Raw genomic sequence first — 25232 nt, forward strand, 5'->3', positions numbered from 1 at the left:
AGTCATGAACGGTGTGTTTTTATAACAAGACAGCTGCATATCAAAGCAGGCAAGAAGCCCTGCCTTCCTGGTTTTCATGCCAGCAAGCCACACCTGGAGGTGGAAGGAAGAAAGGAGGTTTTGGTGTGTTTTTTTTATGCGGGGTGTGAGGGACACTGTCGAGAGACGAGGGACCAAGGAGATGGCGTGCAAGATCAGGGCATTACGGCTGGCTTTCCTTCGACGCATGAAGAAGACGGCACGATTCTCGTATTTGTGCTGAGGCGAATTGGCTCGCGTACTGAGCAAGACACTGGCAATCGACTCTTGGCTGGTCATGAGAGATGGACCTCAAAGCCTCATGTATATCACTGAAAGAGAGACTGCACCATTTTGCAAAGCTGCGGCATCCGTGAGGACGATCAACGCAACAAACTGCACGGCCATCTCTGAGCCTTGGCATTGAATACCGCTTCACAAATTGCCTCACGTACATTTCCCGCCCAGAGAGCAGCTCGGCGCCATTTCGGGGTGCATCTTCACACGCGGGACGAAGCACCTCGAGCCTGAAGTTCAATAAAGACCATCTCTGGACCAAGTTAAGTGTCAGAATTAAGGATCTTCTTTCATTTTGTTTTCTCCTTGTCTGTATTAAAGTTTGTGTTGAGGCGCCTCGACTTTCGGCTTTAATTTATCTCACGTTTATTACATTTTGAATTATGCCCTTGAAAATATTTGTCAATTTTCATTAAATCTCCATGCATTTGCCATGGGGTTTGAGTATAAACCCCTTGTTCTGTGCTTCCATCTGTTCCACCACTCCGCCCCACCCCTCCTGCGGCGACATAATCTGAGGATCACGTTTCTGCCAAAGGCGGGAAAAAAAAAATAGTAATAAAAATAAAAATAAAAATAAAAATAAAAATCGCTCGGCGACCCGGGCCTGGTCGGTGTTAACCGCCCGCCCACCACAATTGGGTCGGGGGGATTAACGTAACCGCAACACCCATGGCAATATATGTAAAACCTGTACATACCTACTGTCTCATGGGAGAGCAAAATGGATAAGTGAGTCAGTCAAAACAAGACTTTCATTGGAAAATCCTTTAGTGAAATTAAAAATGTTGTTTAAGCTTACAAGTCAGTTGAAAAGGGCATCAATAACTTGAGAGTTAAGCAAGGGCTTGCTTGAGTTTTGCTTTCTTTGCAAGACAAGGGGTATGCTATGGATTTTGCTTCCTTGATAAGGGACATGAGGAACATCCTACGCGAAGAAAACTTGGTGTACAAATTCTCGAAAAAAAATGGAGATTTAGGTTTCATTTTGACAAAATAACGAGGCGTCATGATAGATGACAATGTAAGTCGAATTACAAATTTCATAATTAAAGACACTTTTGTGGAGAATCTCATTTTAATGAACAAATTTCAACTGTATACAATTAACAGTGAAAGTTTGTTTTGTTTTTGAATAATCAAAAAGAAATATCAAAATTAATTGCAGAGAAATAAAGTGAACTCTCTTTTGTGTTAAGGGTTCATCAAGTATTCAAGGTCAAATGAGAACTACAGGTCAAACCATACAATGTGAAATGTTTAATAAAAAATTAAAAATAAATTAAAAAAAAAAAGTCTCCTGTGTACTGTTGTGTCTCAACACATCGTGCTCACGTACCCTAAAGACAAGGAGGTACTTTTTTGTTGAGGGAGTGGGGCCCAGTAAAGCATATTTTCACTAGTCACGACAAAAAAAAAAACAAACTCCGTTTACACGTTAAATAATTATTACAACGTATTTCGATGAATATTACGGAGAGTGGACATGCAGAATATCAGATAAGTCAGCATGAATATCGAGATGTCAATTAACATAGATGAATTATTTATTGTGAAATAAGTTTCACAGGCAGTCACACAGTTCATGCTTCTGAGCACAAGAACACGCAAAGCTAGCTACAGCATGACAATCATGGGAAACCATCGTCACAATTTTCCACAAGCACCTCCTTGTTGTGTGGTGGCTTCACAACTCCACAACCTCAACTTGACGAATGCAGAAAATAAATGCTAAAAGTCCAAGTATGCTGGCTTGAGATATCACCTTCAAAACAACTGTCCACAACTAAGTCAATGATATCCAAGTGATGGTTGATCAACGATTGGATGTCGACTGAACGAGAAAAAAAATTTAAGTAGCTGTGAACACATTTGAAATGAGGATCCCCGACTCAGGCAGCAGTTCAATGCACAGGGCTCATTTGCATGTACGATAGACGCGAAGACAGCTCGGTAGCCCGCACATTACTGTACAAGATTTAAATGCGTTGCTAAATTCAAGGCTCAACCCCATCCACATCTCATTCGCAAATGGTGGGGCAAGGAGGGGGTGGGGTGATGGGGAGGAAAGCATATTTTGTGACATTAATGGAAACAGGATTCTGGGCCACACAAACAATCAAGGAAAGCCACACAGGCCGAACTTGCAAACATCAAAATGCTTTAACAAGTAACGGTCCTCACAACCAGACTCCATTTCTGACCACTTCCTTGACCACAAATTTTAGGCACTACATTCTCTCCTAAATGTGGCATTAGACTAATGGTGTTCCAGCTGTGCCAAACCTGAAACAATTATCCATTAGTTCAAGGCTCACTTATTACTCACACTCCCTATCCAATTTTCATGACCACAAACTATGTTTAAAAAAAAAAAAAAATAAATCTACTGGTCACCAATTGCGTCAAATCGATGAAGGTCAAAAATATTCATTAAACACAGTTGGCTTTTCATGGAGTGTTTTAAGCACGAACAAGCCAAATTGACTAAACCTAAAGGATTCTTCCATCCCAAATCATGGCCAAATTGCTCTTCGGCTCTTTGGCTTTGAAGCTCCCTTTAAATGCACTACTACTTGCGGCCATACATGCGCTGTATGTCAGAGTAATAGTACCGCTGGAGCTCTTTGCGCTTGAGCTTAAAGGCATCGGTGACAAGGCCAGTCTCCGGCGTCCAGTCACTTGAGCTGAGTCTCACCTTGAGGGGCGTCTCAAAACGTTCAAGTTTGGCTTGGGAAACAAAACAGGGGTGGGAGAGGATACTATGAACATGAAAGCAAACAAACTAAACAGCAAATAATGCAAGAGGGCAGAAGACAAAATCCTGAAATGCACCTTTGTTCGAAGAATTTTCAATCTCCCTCAGGACCTTCATTTCCAGTGCGGGGTGACAGCAAATCTGTTCCCAGGAGCCAGTCACACCCAACTGCATGGCTATCTCGTTAAGGAGCTTCTGGTTGGGAACGACGAAGCATATGACGTACGACTGATCACTGCCAGAAAATGAAAAAAGTGGCACAACACAATATATTGATTGAGGTTATTGTATTTGACAGACGTGGTTCTTCCGGCGAAGTGCTCTACCATCATGTTTTTCTGTCTTTAACATGTCCGATCCACAATCTATCAAGACCTAAAGGTTCAACTCAAATCAAGTCACTTTTAGCTCGCATGGACCATAATTCAGGTGAGGTACTACATTAGCATCACACAGTGTCAGTAAACATTCAGAACTTCTTCTCCAAAACCACACACCATTTCGATGAAACTTGACCACAACCTTAATCACCCATGATGTACCAAAGTTTACTCATTTATGGCATTAAAAATAATAATAATAATAATAATAATAATAATTATGATCTGGGGTTCTCCCCCATTCTCCAAAATCGGTATTCACTTTCTTCTCCGTTACAAATTTTGTTGGTCATACACGCTTGCCAGTGGTTCCTTTCTCTACCAGGTGGGCGCAGGAGTATTGCCCATATTTTTACTATTTGAAATTGTACTGTCGGTCAATATTTTTCAATGAATGCAAGCTGTTCGCAATATCAATGACCATATAATTATAAACAACAGTGAACAGTATTCGTGCTCCAATTTCGACCATTCATGGTAACACAAGCAGTACCTGCTGGCATAGGCACATATGTTGTCAATCAGGGGGCAGTTCTTCAGTGCAGACTCCACTTTACCCAAAGAAACGTACTCACCAGCCTGAAGCTTCACAAGATCCTTCTTGCGATCTGGAACACCCATGTCACAGTGATATTAGAAATTTTATCAAATGTTCATCTGGTTGGATATTACTACATGCATATGAATGTATGAAAGACAATTGGGGGGGGGAAAAAAAGAAAGAAAAAAAAGTGGGAAAGCAAAGGGAAAGGTATGGGGGGGGGAGATTAGGGAGGAAATGAAAAGGAAGGGGGGAGATGAAGGAACATTTTTGGGGGAGGGGGGGTTAGATTTATGTTATTGTTGCATCTGTAATAAACAAAGGACCTTTTTAAAAACATTACAGTTCAGCAAGGGTATTACCAATACAGGTAATAAAACCGATCCCAAAAACAAATAAAAACAAGTAAAAGAGCAAAGATTGCAGAAGTCATCAGAAGGAACCTGGATAGGATTCACATTTCAGCTGCTACCCCTCTACCCTCAAACCCCGTTTTTCATTGCACGGCCCACGAGCCACTGGCGGCCCCTGGTGGCCTAAAGTTCGGCCCCCGACGTGTGGCCGACAATACACAAATGTGAAAACACCCCATCATAATCTGGAATAAATGCTATCAAATTGACCCACTGGTTTCAAATGAATGTTCCAATGCGAAGCATAAAAGTAACATAACTACTCAGAATACAGTTGCAGTATTCATACAATTCTGCTTAGCCAAGTTAACTACAACAAAGAAGAGTATGTGAAAGCGGGGGTCTAATAGCAACCATTATGAAATCCTGCAGATGGTGTGGCGGCCCTTACACTGATCTCTTATCAGAAAAAGTGGCCCCCTTATAAAAATAGTGAAGATGACAGCTCAAACCAATCCAGGCACAGTCAAGTGAGTCTTATGCAAAAAATAAAATAAAATAAATAAAAAATAACCCAGATAAAAAATTTAATAATTCTGGTTGCCAGACCATGTGTCCGATCAGGTTGAAATTTAAAACAAATATGCCCCATCATGACGAGATCATAATTGCGAAGTTTCACTTTGATTGATTAAGCGGTTCTAGAGAAAACATTATTTAATATCTTCTTCAATCCAATATGACTGTCAGACCACGTGGCCTTATCAATTATTCGTGACTACCCTGGTGGCCCGAAGGCTTGGGGAACATTTGTGTGACATTTCCCCTTTATCTGTCCAGCCATTTGAGTTTTTTTTATTTATTTTAATTTTACAGATTTTAGGGTAAATTCAACATGGCTGCCGAATCATGTGACCGATGACATCAAATTTTTTTCTGTGGACCATCTGTTCCCGAGATGACCCTCAAATTTTCATACTGATCAGATGTAGCATCCTACATATGCAATTATGATGTCACAACGAAGGCACCTATGACATCATAAACAATAAAATAAAATAAAATCACATTCCCATGAGGAGGAAGGAGTACTTGCTATGTGCCAAGTTTCAATTTTTTCCTTGGTGCGGTTTCAGAGATACAGAGGTCCAAAGTTTTTCAATTTTTGCAACATGGCTGCCACACCACGTGACCAATGACATCATAATTACGAATACAACTCTGCATGAGTAGCCGCTCCTATGGTGAAAATTTTGTCTCAATAAGACAAGCGGTTGCAGAGAAAAACACTAAAGTTCTGTACGGACAAACAGAGACAGACAGACAAATAAAGACACAAATGCAATACCTTCCACTTTGGTGAGGGTAACAAGAAGAAGCTGTATACATTTACTTTTTGCTCTCCAAAAATAAAATCGGCAAGACCCTTGGTAGAAGGTGTCATATACAAATGGGAACATTCGATGCTGCAAAACATTGGCACAGCAAATGCAACCAACTAATAAACCACGTAGTGTATAAGCAGCACTCCTTAAGGATCCACAATTTTGAAAAACAAACTCACGTATAAACCGCAGCTCGAAAATGTAAAGATTTGGTGGGGCACAAAGAAGTTCGTGGTACTGTTACGGATTTGGAAGCCTTTTGCACACAGTCAGTCGGCAGCCCCCAAAGTTCAGTTATTTAGATAAGTATGTGTTTATAGTCAGGGTCCCGTTCCTTATGTCTGATGGGAATTACATGTGTGCTGCGGGTTTATTTTTTAGTTAGATTTTTTTTTACAACAACAACAACAACAACACCAGTGTCCCTCACTCAACCCGGTCGCCATTGCACACGTGTTTCTGGCTGCGGACGTGGGTGGGACCCCTCACTCCAGAGCCGACTCCGCCCACGAGGGCAAGGGCGCGCCCTTCGTCCAATCAGGAGGCTCATCGCCTCCTGATCTCAGATCGAGACTCTGCCCAGAAAGGCAGGGGCATGCCCCTTGTCCAATTACACACAGAGGGTGACTTTCCCACGACACCCTGGCCAATGAGGGTTGAATTTCCTCAGATGGCGATTTTCTCACCCCGCACAATAAATGAATAAAAGGAAAGCCAGCCTCCGGAGCGCTGGTCTTGGTGCTGGCTGGTTCGTCTGGTCCTGGGTCATCGTCGTCTCTGGTCTTCTCCTTGGTCTTGGTTTGTTGGTGCGTGGCTGGTTGGAGAGTGCGGTCCCTGGTGCTTGGTACGGCGATGAAGGTGTGGGTTCGAGTCCCCCCCCCTCCGAACCAGCTCGTCTCGACCAGACCGCACGAGGTGGAAAGGTGCCCAACTGGCCCCATTTCTTTTGGGTGTGTATGTCGGTGGCGCCGTCCTGAAAGTGGAAACTGTTTCAGTGCCTTGTACATTAAATTGCATTTCTGATAGTCGGTTTAACTCTGCTCTTTTCGTGCTCCCCTACCCCATTATAAAGCAATTATAATTTATATAACAGCGCGATGTCGCCGCACTGTAATAAACCCCCCAATTGTTCAATATACCAGCTCGTTGTTGTGCTTTCTATTATTGACCCAGGACGGTTCGTGCTTGAGAACCAGTAAGCCGATTGGGCTGTAAGTTGTCGTTTGGACCGACAGACTTTGGTAATTCCTTTGGACCGACAGACACCGGACCGAGGTCGCTAGAGCGAACCAGTTCGACAGAGTCCGTTGTGGGTGTGACTTCCCCAGTAATTTGCCAATGTGGGTACTTAGGTATATTGAAATTTGGCTATTAACCCTACCCCACGCCGTCAGAGAATTGGTGAGCACGGTCCTTAAGTGACCGTGACCTTCGGAGTTGTCCGAAGGTAACGACCTGCAATTCCGGGTACTCGGTAGAGACGACCCTACTGCTCCACCTAGCGGTCGCTCCTCGCCACCGAACCCGGCACAACAGTACTTCATCAATGTTGCCAAACTTTGAATGGGGGAATGCCTTCTCTGTGATGATTTTATTCACATGATCATGAAAGTGTCATTTTTCTCTTTCCAATCTTTAGGCAGTTTCTGACCCACATTTGTTCTGTTTGAACACTGAGCTTACATAACATCGTATGAAACAGTCACACCACAGTGACGCGAAGAGGTTCTCGATTTTACAATCTTTAGCAAGATTCATGGCCTTCATTTTTATTTGTACAGTGGACACGGTCCATCCTGAGTCACAGAGAGATTTAAGCCACGCAATAAGGTCTTACCCGATGGATGGATGTCGGCACTGTTTTTTCCCCCCACGGTTGGCCTTCTTTTGGTGAGGCAATGACTGGAGACTTGCTGAACCCGCCATCGTGAAACCGGCTGTAAATGGGCGTCGTGTTTTCGGAGTTTTCCACGTGTTTGGGACATCCATCTCAGACATCCGTATCGGATGTAAGGGAACATCCGTTTGAAACATCCACACAAGTTGTAGGGGTGGATGGTTTTGAAATCTGAACTCTGTTTTGGTCCCAATCAAAAATTTCCTGAAGCTCGGTTTCAGACAAAACCGTCTACACATAATCAGACGAAAGGTTACAATATAAAAATTCAGCACTTCAAATCTCTTGCACTGGCAAGTGACCTGAAAGGGCCATTTTATCAGCGAAGCAGTCAAAAAACAAACTCGAGCGGTTGTCACACGTGAATAAAGAGGACAATATCAAACTGCAATCAAATATACTTAATCTGCTGGTCACTTTAAACTGAAGATAAAGCAACTATTGAATATAGATTGAAGACATGTTTTGTTAACAAGGATTCCATGAGAATAGTGGAAGAAGAGAACTGGAACATATTAACACTACAAGGCAAAGTACAAGTCACACTCACGTATTAACCAAACTGGATGGTTTTGACTACAAATTTCGTGAATAAATCGCAGTTTGTAATTACAAAATTACGGTAACAAGAGGGTAAGTGGGTGTTTTGAACAAACACCGAGCTATCAGAGCTTAAGTCTATCAAGCAAATGCATATTTGACCAACATTCAATTTGGAATGTAGTCTGCTGGTTCCATCACAACTGAAACAGTTATGCTATTGATGCAGTGCCTCTCCGTAGATTGGGACAGATTTAAAATTTGACCTGGGTATTTGCACACAAATGACGTACATCGATGTCCAGTACGTTGTGATCCAACAGACATTACCTACACCCAAGCATACTATGAAATCAAATTAATATGCTACCTCCGAGTTATATCGGCAACATGAGTTTACAAAAGTACGTGTCCATTTCTGTTTGTCCTCATTATTTGTGCACATCTCAGCACTCGAGGAAAAAGGTGGGGGATGAGAAAGAATGTGGTAAATGATGACAGGTTTCACACAGTGTGTATAGTATTACGTCAAATGACTGGGATCACCCTTTTCCTTTGAGATAATTTATTCAGCAACCTCCAGTTTTAATTGTACAATAGGCTCGTGTTTATTCTTCCCTCCAGGGCTTCCAGTCGGCTGTTCATCACGACCACGGGTCACTCCCATCCGTACTAATTATCTCTTCTACCACAAGTATACCTGGTGTTGGCTTAATGGTTAGGGCGGCGGGCTTTGTATCCAAGGTTCCCGAGTTCAAATCCTGATCAGCTGTCGAATTAATACCAGGTGGGGTTAACTCAGCCTGTCATCCTTCCGAGGTCGGCAAAACGAGTACCAGCATGCTGGTGTACTGTGTCGGAGTGGCGACCCGTCCAGGATTGTGCCCAATAGCCAAGGAGACTGCTTAAAGCAGCACCAATGCTCTGCACAGTGTATGGTCCCAATCTACGCATCCTCCTCCGACCACAAGTCACCTCATTCCCACACACTCCCCTTTTCCAGGTTATAGATAAACAACAAAGGCTCTTCATTTGACCGCTTGCTACACCTTGTGGAATGCAAACTCAGATATAAGCTACACCACCTGTTGCACATTGCCGATCACACCTCAGCGGTTGCAGAAACGCAACAATATGTCCAAAAAAAAAAAAAAGAAGAAAAAGCACATCAGGATCTAGTACGGAAGCATACCAATGAGCTTGAGGCAACCAGTTGGAAGCATCTCTCCAATATCTCCTGTGCAGAACCAGCGCTGACCATGGGCATCTAAAAAGAAGCTGGCATCCGAAAGAGCATCATTGTTGAAGTAGCCGAGAGCAACATTAGGACCACCGATAAGTACTTCTCCACGAGGGTTGGGCTTGTCATTCACAGTGTAGCCACCTGTAAAGAAAAAAACAAAAAAAAAACAACATACAACATAAAATGGCAACAACCAACCCTTGTGCAGTGCATTAAAAGTGGATTCCTACTCAACTTCCTCAATTTAAATATTTATCGGTTCAAGTGCTGCACCATTTTGTGACCAAATAAATCATATATTGCTTTGTGAGTTACTGTATTATTAATGCAATATCCATTACTTTCAAACTTCATGGAGTAGTATGTTGCAAACAAGAATGTGAAACAATTAAAGTGTATTTCACACTACTCTTGAATGCAACCCCAACTTGAAATGGGCATCAAGCCTCATACATCTGTAAAGAATTGCCTACATCCTCATACAGTTGCCCACATCCAATTCACAATTTCCCAATTGGGCTATTCTAAGATGTCAAGCCATATCCTCACTTATTACCTCCGCCACCGAAGGTGGACAAAGGCCATGTTTTCACCCGTTTGTCTGTCTGAGCACGATATCTCAAAGTTATGGACAGATTCCGATGAAACTTGGACAAGGTTGGTGTGTGAGAGAAGGATGAATGGAAATGATTGTGGTGAAGATCTGTATCCAAGAGTTTTTAAATTTTTAAAGCGATTCTTCACCATTGAGAGACGGGACCAAAAACGATATACAGCATGCTATCTCAAATGGTTATGGATGGATTCCGCAGAAACTTTGTGGATCGGTTGGGTGTGTGAAAAGGACCAATTGATTCAATTTTGATGAAGATTCGAATCTGAATACGAGAATTTTTTAAAGCGATTCCTCACCGTTGAGACACGGGCTCAAAAATGATATTTAGCATGATATTACACAAAGTTGTGGACAGATGACAATACTTGGTGGGTGAGTTGGGTCGATGACAAGAACAAGCCGATTGGATTTTGGTAAAGGTCCGGATGCAGATCCGGCCCATCGGTGGAATAGGAAACAAACAGTTCAGCTTAGCGGAGGTATGTGCTCTCCCTAACATCCTAGATTAGCGATGTATTCAATGGGAAGAATAACGTAATTTGGTGTCCAAATCCACATTTATCCATTCTTTCCACAAGAGAAATCCAAAAACAGCAAATACATAACAATACTTTTGGCCTCCCATGAGCAACACATGGTTTTTCATACTGTATTCATATATGAGACATGATAGGTCAATGATCAAGTAAGACTAAAGAAAAATCACAATTAGCATGTAAAACAATAAATTTTTCATTAAAAATAAAAACATCTCAACTCTTCCTACCAATGATACTGCAGCCAAGTTGTTAAAATATTGTTCCGGTTGTGGGGGAATATAGCATTGTGTGGAGTTGCTTGGTCCATGGACGTGTAGGAGGCATCTTGATGTAATGAAGTAGGGAACCTGTGAGCTTAAGTGTTATGTGTCACCACACGAGGGGGTGGTGTCGTGTTAGTTAGCTAGGGTTTAAGAATAAGCTTCCCCAGTATGTAATCACCCCTCTGCGATTTTTTTTCCCTGTTTTTATATTTCAATATCGGCAATAAAGGTGGGGAAGATGTCCCTAAAACCATTACAAGCGGGCAGAAAGGCCCACCTTCAAAGGGTGACAAGAAGCGGTCACGCCCCTGAGGCTGATGATTGATGGGCGTGACGTCAGAAGGTAGCCGAGCGGGCAGAAGCCCCGCCTTCCCGGGTTTCATGCGAGCAGCTCACGCCCCGGAGGTGGAGGATATATAAGCATGATCAAGAGGAATGTTGGCTGGCGCATTTTGGAGAGCTGTGATCAAAGAGGAAGGGGGTTGGAGATTTTGGAGAGGCGAGAGCGGAGGGTGCGTGCACCCTGAAGAGGACGACACGACCTTTGTATTCGTGTTGAGGAGATTTGGCTCACGTGATGAAGCAAGACACTGGCCTTTGGCTCTTGGTTGGGTCAGTGAGGACGATCGGCACACGAAGCTGTTGCACTGGGTTTCTGAGCTTTGGTGTGGAGTGTCACTTTACTTGTGGATTGCCTGGCGTGCGTTTGTCATGCTACGACAGAAGCGCCATTTTGTTGTACGCGTCTGCACGTGCTGGTGGAAGCGCCCCCATTCCAAGCTCCATAAACACAAACTCTGGTCCAAGCTAAGTACAAGAATACTGGAAAGGAATGGTTTCCTTTTAATTTTGTTTCCCCGTTCGCTGTATTTGAGTGTGTGAAGAGACGCCTCGACTTTAGGATTTATTTATTTCATATAATTATCATTACCTTTGTAGTTGTCCTTTGTAAATATTTATTTTATTTTCATTAAATGTGTTCATTTTGAAGAAGCTGTATCCATGTATTTGTCGTGGGGTTCGAGTATAAACCCCCCTTGTGCTGCGCTCCTCCGCCCCTCCACCAATGCGCCCCATGCCCTTCGAGCACGTGTGATAATCTCCGAGGATCAACGTGTTTGCCTCTTATTCATAAGGAACTGCTCGGCCATCCGGGGGCTAGTGGTGTTCACCGCCCGTCACCACAATTTGGGTCCGGGGAGGGGGGGAGGGTTAACCTGGACTCGCCACCCCCGTGACAACATTTATGACATCAAATCAACATTGTTATTTTCTTTTAAATTTGTGGTAATTGTTGTGCACTGCCACAGTTATTTCATAGAGCAAATCCAATAGTTCAATTTGTACTGAGATGATCATTGCTCTTTCGTCTATCCCAATTATATTTAGAACAAGCTGTGAACAGGCCTGAACGATTGTTCAGTTTCGTTCCATCAAAGGAGGGGCTACTTGTACAGCTCCAAACACATGCAGATATATATATATATATATATATATATATATATATATATATATATATATATATATATATATATATATATATATATATATATATAAATGTTATTCACACGATCAATGCCCAAGGTTGAGTAATTGTTGATTGTAATAAGCACTCATTCCTGATCATGTCAGCTCATCTGGCGACAGTGAATCGGTCCTGCGATGCAGCAGTGTGGCACCCGACCAATCAGGAGCCACTATGATGTCAACACACACTCGACTTTTCAATAAATGCTGCCTCTATGTATGTGTGTCAACTTGTTGGTGAGAGCTGAAACAATATATTTGTACGTGCTCAAATATATTTGGACAGAGGAAGTAGAGGATATTGCCAAAACTCAGCATGGAAAATATGCTGCCATGGATTTTTCGGATCTACCAGCTGGTGATGGCCATCACCAAACTTATAATTCACAGACAAGAAAAGACTGCTGGACAGTCAGAAACGTTACATGGTAGCAAGGGAGGGAGGTTGTGTCAGCTGGGCATGCTGTCTGAAGGATCTTTCTCACCCAAGAAGAAACCTAGATCCAGTTCTTCACTGATCACAGTCACATTTACTCCCACAATTATGCATCCTTTGCAAGAGGAAATCCCACTATGAACAACGGTGACAAGGTTCAAAGCGAGACCCACTCGTTCAAGTAGAAACAATCACTGCAGACAAATCTGCAATACCCTTCTTTACACTGAATCTTCTTTCCTCCATCCCTCCACATCAGCATCAAATTTCATAGAACTCCACATTGAGATGCCAGATGGCTTTATCACCATCAAATTTCAAACGTCTTTGTTCCTATTTCAGGTCGTCTGACGGAAGCTGCCAAATTGAAGGATGAAACATTGTGGAACACACAAGAGTGAAGTGACTGTTTTGGATCTGAAAAGTGTCATCATAAAATGTGTTTCCTTCAATACACAAGGTTTCTGTTGAAGAAACCAGAGATCTATCCAGTCTGTGAGCTGTAGATATTAAAGGTAGGAAAAGTTTGAATAACAAAGGATCCCACCCAGTGCACGTTGTATTGTTGTGGGCCGGGTATCGGCTGCGAGCACGACCGCTAGGTGGAGCAGTAGTCAGCTCCACCGAACACCTGGAATTTATAGGTCGTCATCCCGGATAACTCCGGAGCCGACGGGTCCCTTATCGGACCGAAGATCGCCAATAGGTCGACCGCATGGGATAGGGTCGATTGCCAATTTCAATTTACCTAAATACCCACGTCGTCCAAACTACCGGGGGAATTCACCCTCGGCAGAGCTCGAGCGGAACGAGCCAGTTGCGTGCTCGAACTGCGTGTAACCCGAGCGGATGGTTACCGAGATCCGTCGGTCCAAATGCACAATTTACCCTCGATATTTCTCAACAAGCACCGTGCTAAACCAATGAAAGAAACACAAAAACGAGCTGAAACATTTAACGGGATTTATTTAAAACTAGTACGTACCCGTAAAAAAGATGGGGGGAAAGGGAACACACAAAGAGCAGAGTTATCCGACTATAAGAAATGCAGTCAATGTACAAGCAAAAGCACTAATCCAGTTGCGACTTAAAAACGGGCCGACACAGACACACAGACACACAGACACACAGACACATACACACACACGGACCCCAGTGGTCTTTATTGAAGGCCTCCAGCTCGAGGACAGGTGAGCTAGAGACCAGAGCCTCTGCTTGGACCTGTCCACCTCGTGTGGTCTTCGACGATCCGGCTTGGCGGAACTCGAACCCGCAACACGATGCCGCTCCAAGCACCAGGCACCGCGCTCTCCAACCGGCCACGCACCAATTGACCAAGGCGAAGATCAGAGGCAACGATGATCCAGCACGGCGGGACTCGAACCCGCAACACGATGATGATGATCACCACGACGATGACCACAACCCTTTTACCACTACGACGACCACCACCACCTTGATCCTTTTTCCACCCTCACTACCCAGCCTGGAGTTTCTTATATTCCTTTCTCCTCTAGGGTGAGCACATCGCCGTCTCAGGCACTCTCAACTCTCATTGGCCTGCGTGTCATGGGAAAACCGCTTTCTGTGGCCATCTCAACTGTCATTGGCCGGCGTGTCGTGGGAAAAACGCCTTCTGTGGCCATCACAACCCCCATTGGCCTGCGTGTCGTGGGAAAACCACCTTCTATGGCCATCTCAACTCTCATTGGCTGGCGTGTCGTGGGAAAAAACGCCTTCTGTGGCCATCACAACCCCCATTGGCCGGTGTGTCGTGGGAAAGTCGAACTCTGTGGCCTGATTGGACAAGGGGCACGCCCCTGCCTTCCTGGGCGGAGTCTCGATCTGAAGCGATGGAAATCTCCGCTCCCATACGTGGTCGAACGCATGTAGACAATGGCGTCGGTGTGAGGAAGCGAGGTGTCAGCATGTTGTTGTAAACAAATCTCCGCAGCGCTCACATGTAATTCCCGTTAAACACAGGTAAGGGGCCCTAACTATGAACACATACTTCGCGAAATAACTAAGCTACGGGGACGGCTGTCTGTCTGTGTGCACAAGACTTCCAAATTCGTAACAGTATTGTCCTCCACTTTCAGAACTTGTAATCTGTATAGAGGGCAATGAAGTGTGTCAATCAGCTCAAATTTAGCTCCTTAAAACTCAGAATGTTAATATTTTTAAAATATGCACAGTTTACCTTCTATGTTTAATGAAAATTCACAACAGACGCATTTTTCTCAATGTAGCTGAATAAAAATATGTTTAAGAGATATGTTGGATGAATAATTCAGATTTTTTTTTTCACAGCACATCAGAAGAAGCTTGCAGCATATCTTGCCAAAACGGGATTCAAATGAGGATCATGACTAACCAGGAAAAGCTCTGGATGAGGAAGCTTGTCGAGATGTTCACCAAATTAGTCAAAAAGCACCACAAGGTGGACTTACCAAGCATGAGGGGAATGTGATCGTCAATTAAGCAATTTTGATTTGCAGGCCGAAATTTAATATACTCGTAATCGACAAATTCCAGTTTCATGGTTTTTATTTGTTTGTTTATCAGGGAGTTATCTGGAAGTTCTCTTAAAGATAATTAAGAAGTCATTCTGAAGGGTGTCGGCCCAATGATGCAAGACAGACATGATTAACTCATCAAATTAGTGTGTTGAATTAGTGTGCTATCTTAGCAGATTGCATCCACACATTAAGATATTATAATGACCTTGGTCCCCCCCCCCAATGAGTGACGTGAGACTGCCAGAGATAAGCTCCCAAGACGCCACAGAGCGCAGGCCAAAATTACAAAGCACCAAACGGTGGCTCGAGAACACATCAATCTTTTCAACTTAGTTGCATGCCGAGAACCTAACTCACGTGTGCCCGCTGGCAATTTACTTGCTCACAAAGTGGACGAACCCAAGAACCGATAGGAATAATCAGTAATTCAGTTTATGACAATGCATAAAAAGAAACTAGGGAAGAGAACATAAAACAAGTGGAGGAAAATTAAGAGGAAATAAATCAGCTTAGAATGATGAGAATTGTCAGGCTAATCTACTTAACCTATTCTTAAAGACACAGAATCTCTCAAAGGGTAAAAAGGGCAAGAAGATCCTGGGTGGAAAAAAATAAATAAAAATCTTGGTTCAGACTTGGGTGAGCCAAATGAGACATCTTCGCCTCGATCAGATGGGAGAAGCAGGCTGCACTTTCTCCCACACATGCCGTTCCACAAGTCGGGTCTCCGGCTGGCCCAGGCGAATTCTGTGTTGGTGTGTCCCCAGACTCCCGGGACCGGTACCACTCTCTACCGGGGTGGGGGGAAAGTGTGCTCCAAAGAACCTAGCGACCCTCTGGAAAGTTCTGATGGGGGAAGGCAGCTCATGCTCCTCACTCTCCGTGTCCTCCGCTCGGGCCCGACAAAGACCTCACCTTAAAAGGTCCCGGTTCTCAAATGATCCTTCGCCTCAGAACGTTGGCACAAAACCGTCCCTCACATGACATCAACCAGCATGCCCATTGGTTGACTGGCTCGAGTAGATCATTTATTAGTCTGATTCAAACGACAACCACGAGCACCCATCTCGAGGACCTTTGTTTGCAAGGCCATTGAGAAGGAAAAAGGTTGTTAGTTGGTGTTGCTGGTTATACACTTCAAATGACAACCTTTTTGTTGTTGAAACATGATCGTAATTCTCATGTACCTAATTACAATAATTAAATGGTCTTCATTACAGATTGTATGTCGTCGATACTGCATCCCCTCGAAGTTCATAGTGTATTCGGATTTGCGTACTTTTATTATTGATAAAACTGATCTCTCAAACACGAGGAAGATCCTAATTTCTTGGATAAATTGCCATTTCAATTTTAACTCTTTCAATAAAGCATGGGCAACCAAAGTATTCTGATTTGGAAACTAGGTTTTGTTAACTTAGAGTTCCCTGAGTTTCAAAGCTCTTAAATGTGTCGTCTCAGAGATATGAGCTCATGAAAATGGCAAAAATGCCAAAAAGGTGCCATTTTTAATTTAGTAGTATATTCAATCAAACATAAACATTCTAGCATCGACAAAAGAAAAATAGCTGCAAAATAGTATATTGTAATATGATTAAAGAGTACTAATTAACATGCAGATAAAAGCGACATTATAACAAGGGATAGATGAATTCACAGACAAACTTGATCACGACAAGGCAAAAAGACTAAACCATCCCCATTATACATGGAACATAAAAAAAAAAACATTTGAAGGAAGAAAGCACACCACAATGGCTTGTCTCCTGCGCATACGGAAGAACGACAAGTACATGATGAGGAATGCAAACAAACTGCATTATAAAATATCATGACTACAAGGCAGGACAGACACTATAGGATGATGGATAGTATAAAAAGCAAGGGGAGGAAAGGAGAATAGGTGCAATAGCACATCACGAGGTGGAATCAGAGATCGTGTAAACATGAGAAAGTGGGAAACCAGGGTGAATGAGATTAAAGAAGTGAAAAGGAAAACTCAGCCCATCACCCTTCCGAGGTTGGCAAAATGAGAGAAGAACAGGAAGAAGAAGAAGAAGAAGAAGAAGAAGAAGAAGAAGAATAACAACAACAAGAATAACAAGAATAACAAGAATAACAAGAATAACAAGAATAACAAGAAGAACAAGAAGAACAAGAAGAACAAGAAGAACAAGAAGAACAAGAAGAACAAGAAGAACAAGAAGAACAAGAAGAACAAGAAGAACAAGAAGAACAAGAAGAAGAAGAAGAAGAAGAAGAACAACAACTAAAAAGTGACAGACCAAAAGGCAGGGACAGGTGTTCTCATGTAAAATATTTATGAAGCATAAGATGACAGCAGCGACATTGTCTTTCAAATATTAATCAAAATCAGCAGTAGGTTTGTAAAAAGTTACTCCCAAAAGATGCATGCAATTACTTTCTGCTTTAAAAATTTAAGAAGACATAAAATAAATCAATCAATAAATGGGCAGCCAACTTTGAAGGCCCACAGAGCATCATTGGTGGGAGATCTCCTGGAGAACATTTTGCATAAGAATCCACCATAAAAGTGACTATCATCTCTGAAAAGTTTTCGTAGCACCCCTTTCTCGGAATGAAATTCGTTTTTAAGCCACCTATTACAAATGTTGCTCATGGTCTAGAATGGTGGCAAAACTCCATCGTGGTCCAATCGGCGCAACCAGGATAAAAGTGAACTATGCCTGTACACCAAGTTTTTTTTTTTTGTATCCATAGTCTAGGCTCGTGCAAGTTCACTATTCGTCTGATTAACTCAACAGAAAGCAATACAAGCAAGTACAAACCATCCATCCAGTTGCGCAGTGATATCTCGCTGCAAGGCAGTGGTGCTCCGACGTGTCCCGTGGAAAAATCCAGCGCTGGAGGGGAATGAGAAAATATAATTTCACCAACGTGTCTTTACATGTTAAACTAAAGGCAAATAAGTCTGGGTTTTGTCTAAACCCATATTTACAATTAAGTTTTAAAAGTTGTAAGGAATGGCCAGAAACAATAGAAAAGAAATTGGAAAATGTGAGAAAGAGGAGAAGCAGTCTTTCATTTATTTTTCTAAATGTGCATGTGGACATGAGAATGACTAATGGTGTAAACCGACATGACAGCTTTAAACGCATTAAAGAACCAAATACCCATCCACCCTCCATCCATACATCTATCCACCCCCCCCCCGCCCCCCACCGACCCAACCTAACAACCTGATTTTTACAATAGTAAATACACTCATTAATGAAGATAGACTGATGAGTTGTATTTCACAAGTACTTTGCCTGTGATTGGAAATAATAAAAAAATAAGACCGCATGTCCTGAAGCTCACCAGCATCAGGAGCAACAGTCACTCAAACCCCCCACAGACCCAATGAGACCCTGATTTTATATTTTTAATGCAATGAACAAACTTTGTTACATCACAGGTGATGAAGGTTGTGGTTGAAATCATGTTTGTCGTTTCAGAGGAGAGAGGGAGAGGGAGAGAGAGAAAATACCTATTTTGGGGGTCAAACCCCGCCCTCGTAGACTTCCCCAATGAGCGCAGATTTTAATGCGGTCGGTACACCTTCATTAAGCATCAGACATGAAGCTTGTGGCCAAGTTTCATCAAAATCGGTTGTTTGGTTCAAGCGTTAATGACTGAAGTGGTGACTGACTGACTCACCTGCGGACACTGCTCGACCGCATCAGCTCATCGGACTAATATCCAGGTGAGCTAAAAATGTTGCAAAAGGAGCCACTGTTCCATTCACAAACATCGTCAATTTTTTTACCGCACCAGCACAACCCTTCTTTACAAGCACGACTGCTCGAAACCACCTCTCATATTCCCCCATTCCCAAACCAGCAAAGTTGGATAAAGAACTATTCTTGGTTATGAAGGCATGTGTCCATCTCTTGCATTGGTGCCAAGTAGAAAAATGGATGAAATCAACAGGACATTGATAGAGCGATGCAAACCGCTATGGGAAGCAAGGACAAGCTGATGTTTCAGGCATTAACCCTTCATTGGAGTAAAAAAAAAAAAGAAAAAAAAAAAAGAGGGAACTGGGATAGGAGCAAGCATTGATATAGGGTGGGGATGAAGCAGAGATGGGTGTGCCAGAGTAAGGTCAGGGGTCAGGAAGTACGTGTGGTGGGAATAACTCGTTTTGGGGGGATGGGTCAGGTTGCAGGGGTTAAAAGTCAAGGGACTGGGAAAAGGTGAAAATAATAGGGAAACAAACAAGAAGCAAAAGGAGGACGTTGGATAAATAAATTAAAGCAACTTTAAAAGTGATACAAATGAAAATGACAAAAATAAAAAGCAGTTCTTATAAGAAGGAAAGATAAAAAGGAGGAAGAAAAATTAATCCCATGTGGGGGTGACGGTCATCTCTGCGAGAAAATATATAGCCTCCTGAAGGTAGGGCAGTTTTTGCAAACTTTGAAGTCACGTGACGCGAAAACGAAAGCGAATATTGAAAATCCGGCCTGACAAAATTTAGATATTGTCCCATAGATTCATATGCCACAATCAAATTCAAGATCGCTTGAGAAATGTAGGAGGAGATAGAATTTGAAAATCGTCATTTTCGCATGAAAATCGTCATTTTCGCATTTTTTGCCAGCTTTGAAGTCACATGACACGAAAACGAAAGCGAATATCGAAAATCCGGCCCGACAAAAATTTAGATATTGTCCCATAGATTCATTTGCTACAATCAAATTCAAGATCGCTTGAGAAATGGCGGAGGAGATAGAATTTGAAAATTGTCATTTTCGCAACTTCAAAGGCCTCGTGACCTTGACCTTCGGTGACCTTGAAAGTCATACCATCGTGTACGTCTCATCGACCTCTATCAGGATCACTAATGACCAGATCTTCCGCTTCAACTTCATTGTGAACGGATGGATCGAAGGACATCGACACCCATATTATTAGGTCATGCTCGAAGAGATGACCTAAAAAGGGAACAGGAGAGACAAAGGAGGAAGAAAAAAAAAGGAGGAAATAAATTTAAAAGTTGTAAGATGGGAGGTCTGATGAATAAAAAGTGCTCGTTAATCCCACAGGGAGCCCACATGCTGATCCGAAGATAAGGCTTTGCTCATTGTGCTTGTAAGTGTCCGTGATGCTAAGATGGAGAAAGATACCGGAAACTGCCATGTGCCTTAATGGGTGTCTGGTTAGATTGCAGTGTGGGGCAACCAGCTTGGAGAGGCCTTTGCTGTTGGTTCGTACATCGCACAAGAGTTCACACGGATGTGATCGCCCAGTTTTTCCATAAATGTAAATCTTCTTGCTGAGTGCACGTGGTTCCGTAAATCATATTTGCAAAGGTGGGGTCAAAGTGCTCCATGATAAATACTGCTTTTGGGTCCTGAGATCGAAGTGTTTGTCTTGATGAAAGGGTAGGTGATACAGCAACTAACGGTTCACTTAAACATTACTAGTGGGAGGTTAGAGGATAATTTTTTTTTAATTATACATACAGTACAATGTCGAAGCTCGTATAAGAGCCAACATAGAGAACGTATAACAAGGGGAGCAGGAGACAAGAGGGGCAGGGGAGGGAAGCACAAAAGAGTGGGGAATAGAGACATTAGGAGATCTGTGGAAGGGAGAGGGATGGGACAGGGTACACAAGATGGACACTACAGGGACTTTCAGAAAGGAAAATAGGGAATTTGAAGGAGGTGGGTTTGGGGTGAATTAACAGGGGTAGAAGAGATCATGGTTTTGGATGGGAGAAGATAAGAGATGGCGGTGAACAGCTGTTTTGAAGACCTGGAGGGAAGAGTGGGATTGAAGAGAGTGTGGGAGTTTGCTGCAAAGGTGGGAAAAAAAAGAGGAATGAAAGAATGAAGGTGAGCAGTGATTCTTCATTTTTGTAGTTTTACTAGAAGGGGGTTGCTGGCAGACCTTTAGCACCTGCGGAAATATGGGGGGGGGGAGGAATAGATCGCAGATAGAGCGGGAGGTGGGGGAGGCCAGAGAAGAGATGGCAGAAGATAGAAAGACTACTGACCTAACTGTGCTGAGAGACCCAAAGACTCAGCCTCATCATGGGAGATACCAATGATCCTGAATGCCTTGGTTTCCACATCATGAAGGACTTTGCAAGACAGATGATGCCCAATCGGCGACTGGCTTCGAAGGCCAGCTTGGAAAGCCCCCAAAAGCTTGAATGGAAGGACTTCTTCAAGAGGATTGTTGATAAAGTAGATTGTGGGAGGGGGGGGGATTCCAGTCTGTCCTTACGGAGAGACCCATAGCCAGTGTGAGATTTGTCAGGATTGAAAGACAAGTTCCATGTGTTGGACGGACCAGCCTGTGATTTTATCCAGATGTGCAGAGAGTGAAGAGGATGCTGCTTCACGATCCGAGGGATGGCAGATGGTACAGCAGAGGGTGGAGTCGTCAGCAAAGGGATTTGATGGTGCTATAACCAAAATATTCTGCAAACTTCTGTTCTGCTTGAAAAATATGAGGTGGTGGTGGTGTGGGGGTGGGGGGATCCATTGTCTCCTCACCCATTGACTGGCCTCCATCTTTGCTTAGCTCCTCTGATATGTCTATCAATCACCATCTTCTCGCAAAGATTGATGTCAGACTTCACCATCATTGAGCTAAAGTACAAGCCCAAGAGAATATCCTTTTTTAGCCGCATCTCGCGCAGCGAATGCTGGCTCTAAGAGAACTCCGCGTTGTTGTTGTTCTTCTTCTGGTGAAGACAAAACCTTAATTGACTGGTGGAATGACGCGGCTCTTGTTTAGTGAGGTGAACAAATCTTTCTTTACTTCATTTAATTGTGTTGGATTTCTTGTTTCTACATCCATAATCAAAATGAGTTCCTGAAAGCAGTCAACTTAAGCCAAATTTGTAGGTACAACAATGTATAAAGCAAGCAAATGGACACAGGCATTACTGTAATTGCCACATTCTATACAGTAAAGAAACTAGAACGGGCACTCATAGAGCGCATACCTTCGCCGCCACTACTTTCTTTTGTTCTTGGTATGAGTGTGGGGAACTGGTTTCATATGAATGGTCTTATGACACAAACCACATATCTATAATGTCATGACCCCCCCCCCCGACTTTCGGGGGCTACGGACTAAACAACAATCAACTCACATCGTTTTGGCGAGTCTTCACTCGCAAGCTCGGTGAATACAACGTTTCAACAAGAGAAGGTAATCTCGTTTGATGCTGGTTTCATGCAAATCGAATAAGAATTGACTGAGTTATGCCGAAAACTGCATATTTTTCAAGGGCGTGACCCCCCTGATCTTTGACCCCTAACCGGTAACAAGAGTATGGGCGTCATTGTGTCATATTGCATATCACAAGATGAGGCATTGAATTCTGAACATTTTGGCGTTGCATGCAAATTGAATAAAAATTGACCATGTTATCGTAAAAAGACGATTTTGACCTTTTTGTGACCTTGACCTTTGACCCGAACGATCCCAAAATCTAATCGAATGCTTCCTGGCTAATAGCCAATCATCCCACCAAATTTCATGCAATTCGGTTTAATACTTTTTGAGTTATATGAATCACAATATTACAAATAAATAAATAAATAAATAAATACACGCCGACCAAAACATAACCTTTCGCAGAATGCAAAGGTAATGAGTTCAAATTAAAAATAATAGCAAAACATGCGCTTATTTAAATTGATTGGATTCCAATTCGAAATCATGGTCCACATCAAAATTACATTGAATCAAGAATCCAGATTTCGTGCCAATGACTTGGTGCAAGTTAACCTGTGGCGATGTTTACCGTGAGCAATGGTTGCTGCAGCACAGGTTTCAGTCAGCCCATAGCCCTGTCCAACAGGACAGCAGAAGCAGATGTTCATAAAACGCTGCGTGGATGCAGAAAGAGGAGCTGCTCCAGAAAACATCAAACGTACCCGGCCTCCTAACAAGGAGCGTAAATGCCGAAACACCAGCCTAGGTCAGGATATGGAGAGAAATAAATGAGGAAGGAGGAAGAGTCTGCAGAAGGGCACATGTGCAGAAACAAGTACGTAGTCGTACAGAAAGGAGGAAGGGTAAATAAAGCAATGCACATCACCTATCACAAAGTGGTGTGCCAAATCCACGTTCAAATTGGCCCAGCTTGTACTGATATGCAAGCAGGAATAATGCACGACGTAACAGGTTCAAATCTCGAACCTTCGCCATGACACCCTTGTAGATTCGCTCCATTATTTCCTACACACATCCATAAGCATTTTAGTTTTTGGACGTGACCTTGCTTACATCAGATTGAAAAGCAAGGCTAATAACCGAAGGTGCAAATTGGCTGCGATTCATTGAGATCGTGATTCTTACAGGTACGGCCGCCATCAATGTTGGCTTCAAGACTGTCACATCACCTTGGCTACCCTTCTTGATCCGAGTGGACTGTAAAACAAAACAAATTTCATGAGGAAGTGAGCAAAGCAATTACTGGTATCCTTTTTTTGTTTGTTTGTTTGTTTTTTCCTCCCCTCCACTTACAAAGTCAATATTTGTTATTCGATCAGTTCTTTTTTTTAAGATTGCATAAACTTCATTCTGGTGCCATGTATGAGTTTCAGTCTTAGGCACGTTTTCCTACAGAGAGGGCATGAAATCATATTGTCTCACAAACATGTGTATAGAAAACTAATCTCTCTATCGAGTGCAGCCTGTGGCTGCTGGTTGCATCATTGGTTGGGACGCGGCGATGCCGCTGATGCAGTGTCCCCCTTACCAGTGCTCATTTTGCCGACCACGGAAGGATGACAGGCTGAGTCAACCTCCTGGTGTATTTTTTTAATTCAGTGGCCAACGGGGCTTGAACTCAGGGCTCTAGGATCCCAAGCCGCCACCCTAACAACTAAGCCAACGCCAGGCTTATAAAACTAATAGAGATTGCAACATAAGGCCACATTTCAGGACTAGCAAAACCAAAATCCGACATGTTGGGATAAATGGCATGCATAATGAAGAGTTACAAGGTCATCATCATATTCTTATATTAATTCTGTGTGCATGACTGAAGTAGAGCTAAATTGGGCCACACGACTCTGCAATTGCATGACAAAGGGAGGACTGTTTGCCCATTTTCTGTTTCCAAGCCTGACCAAAAGTGCAGTTAATGAGGTACGATACCTTTTGTTAAAATGAACAGCAACATTAGAGAGAACAGCACCACTGAGGACATAATGCTTCAGACAGCAAGCAGGTTACAGTGCCTTCAGAAAATATTCACACCCCTTGACACTTTTTCACATTGTTGTGTGACAGCCTGAATTTAAAATGGATAAAATTTAAATTTTTTGTGACCGATCGACACAAAATACCCCATAATGACAAAGTGAAAACATGTTTTTCGAGTTTTTTACAAATCAATTAAAAATGAAAAGCTGAAATGTCTTGCATCAATAATTATTCAACCCCCCCTCCCTCCCGAGTCAATACTTTGAAGAAGCAACTTTGGCAGCGATTACAGCTTCGAGTCTTCTTGGGAATCTGTCAGCTATGCACATCTGGATTTGGGGAGTTTCTCTCATTCATCCTTGCAGATTTGCTCAAGTTATGTTGATTTGGAAGGAGAGTATCAGTGAACAACAATCTTCAAGTCTTTCCACAGATTCTCAATGGGATTCAAGTCTGGGCGTTGACTGGGGTAACTCAAGGACTTTCACGTTCTTGTTCTGAAGCTATTCCAGTGTTACTTTGGCTCTCTGCTTGGGGTCATTGTTCTGTTGGAACGTAAATCTTCACCGCAGTCGAAGGTCTTTTGCACTCTGAAGCAGGTTCTCAAAGATTTGCCTGTATTTGGCTCCATTCATTGTTCCCTCTACTTACCCTTGCAAGTCTCCCAGTCCCTGCCGCTGAAAAGCATCCCCAGAGCATGATGCTACCACCACCAT

General features: G+C 42.9%; 1 protein-coding gene and 1 long non-coding RNA gene across 6 annotated transcripts in view; one reads left to right on the forward strand and one right to left on the reverse strand.

The window, feature by feature from the left end:
• Positions 1–15313, forward strand: part of LOC147031918 (uncharacterized) — a 95609-nt gene extending 80296 nt beyond the window's left edge. Inside the window, exon 4 of the long non-coding RNA XR_015054946.1 lies at positions 15104–15313. This is a non-coding gene — a long non-coding RNA (uncharacterized LOC147031918). The remainder of the gene's footprint in view (positions 1–15103) is intronic.
• LOC147031921 (long-chain-fatty-acid--CoA ligase 4-like) overlaps positions 1845–25232 on the reverse strand; it is a 117115-nt gene continuing 93727 nt past the window's right edge. For all 5 annotated transcript variants that reach the window (XM_085869136.1, XM_085869133.1, XM_085869137.1 and 2 more), the window contains 8 exons: positions 23665–23736; positions 23405–23544; positions 23108–23280; positions 18123–18197; positions 9362–9553; positions 3947–4061; positions 3151–3308; positions 1845–3045 (listed from right to left, as the gene is read on the reverse strand). In XM_085869136.1, coding sequence (XP_085725262.1) covers positions 2888–3045; positions 3151–3308; positions 3947–4061; positions 9362–9553; positions 18123–18197; positions 23108–23280; positions 23405–23544; positions 23665–23736 — 1083 coding nt within the window. In that variant the 3' untranslated portion in view covers positions 1845–2887. The remainder of the gene's footprint in view (positions 3046–3150; positions 3309–3946; positions 4062–9361; positions 9554–18122; positions 18198–23107; positions 23281–23404; positions 23545–23664; positions 23737–25232) is intronic.

Source organism: Eptatretus burgeri, chromosome 2 (assembly GCF_056783735.1).
Source record: "Eptatretus burgeri isolate ZD-2024b chromosome 2, Ebu_testis_v1, whole genome shotgun sequence".
NCBI classification, from domain to species: Eukaryota; Metazoa; Chordata; class Myxini; order Myxiniformes; family Myxinidae; genus Eptatretus; species Eptatretus burgeri.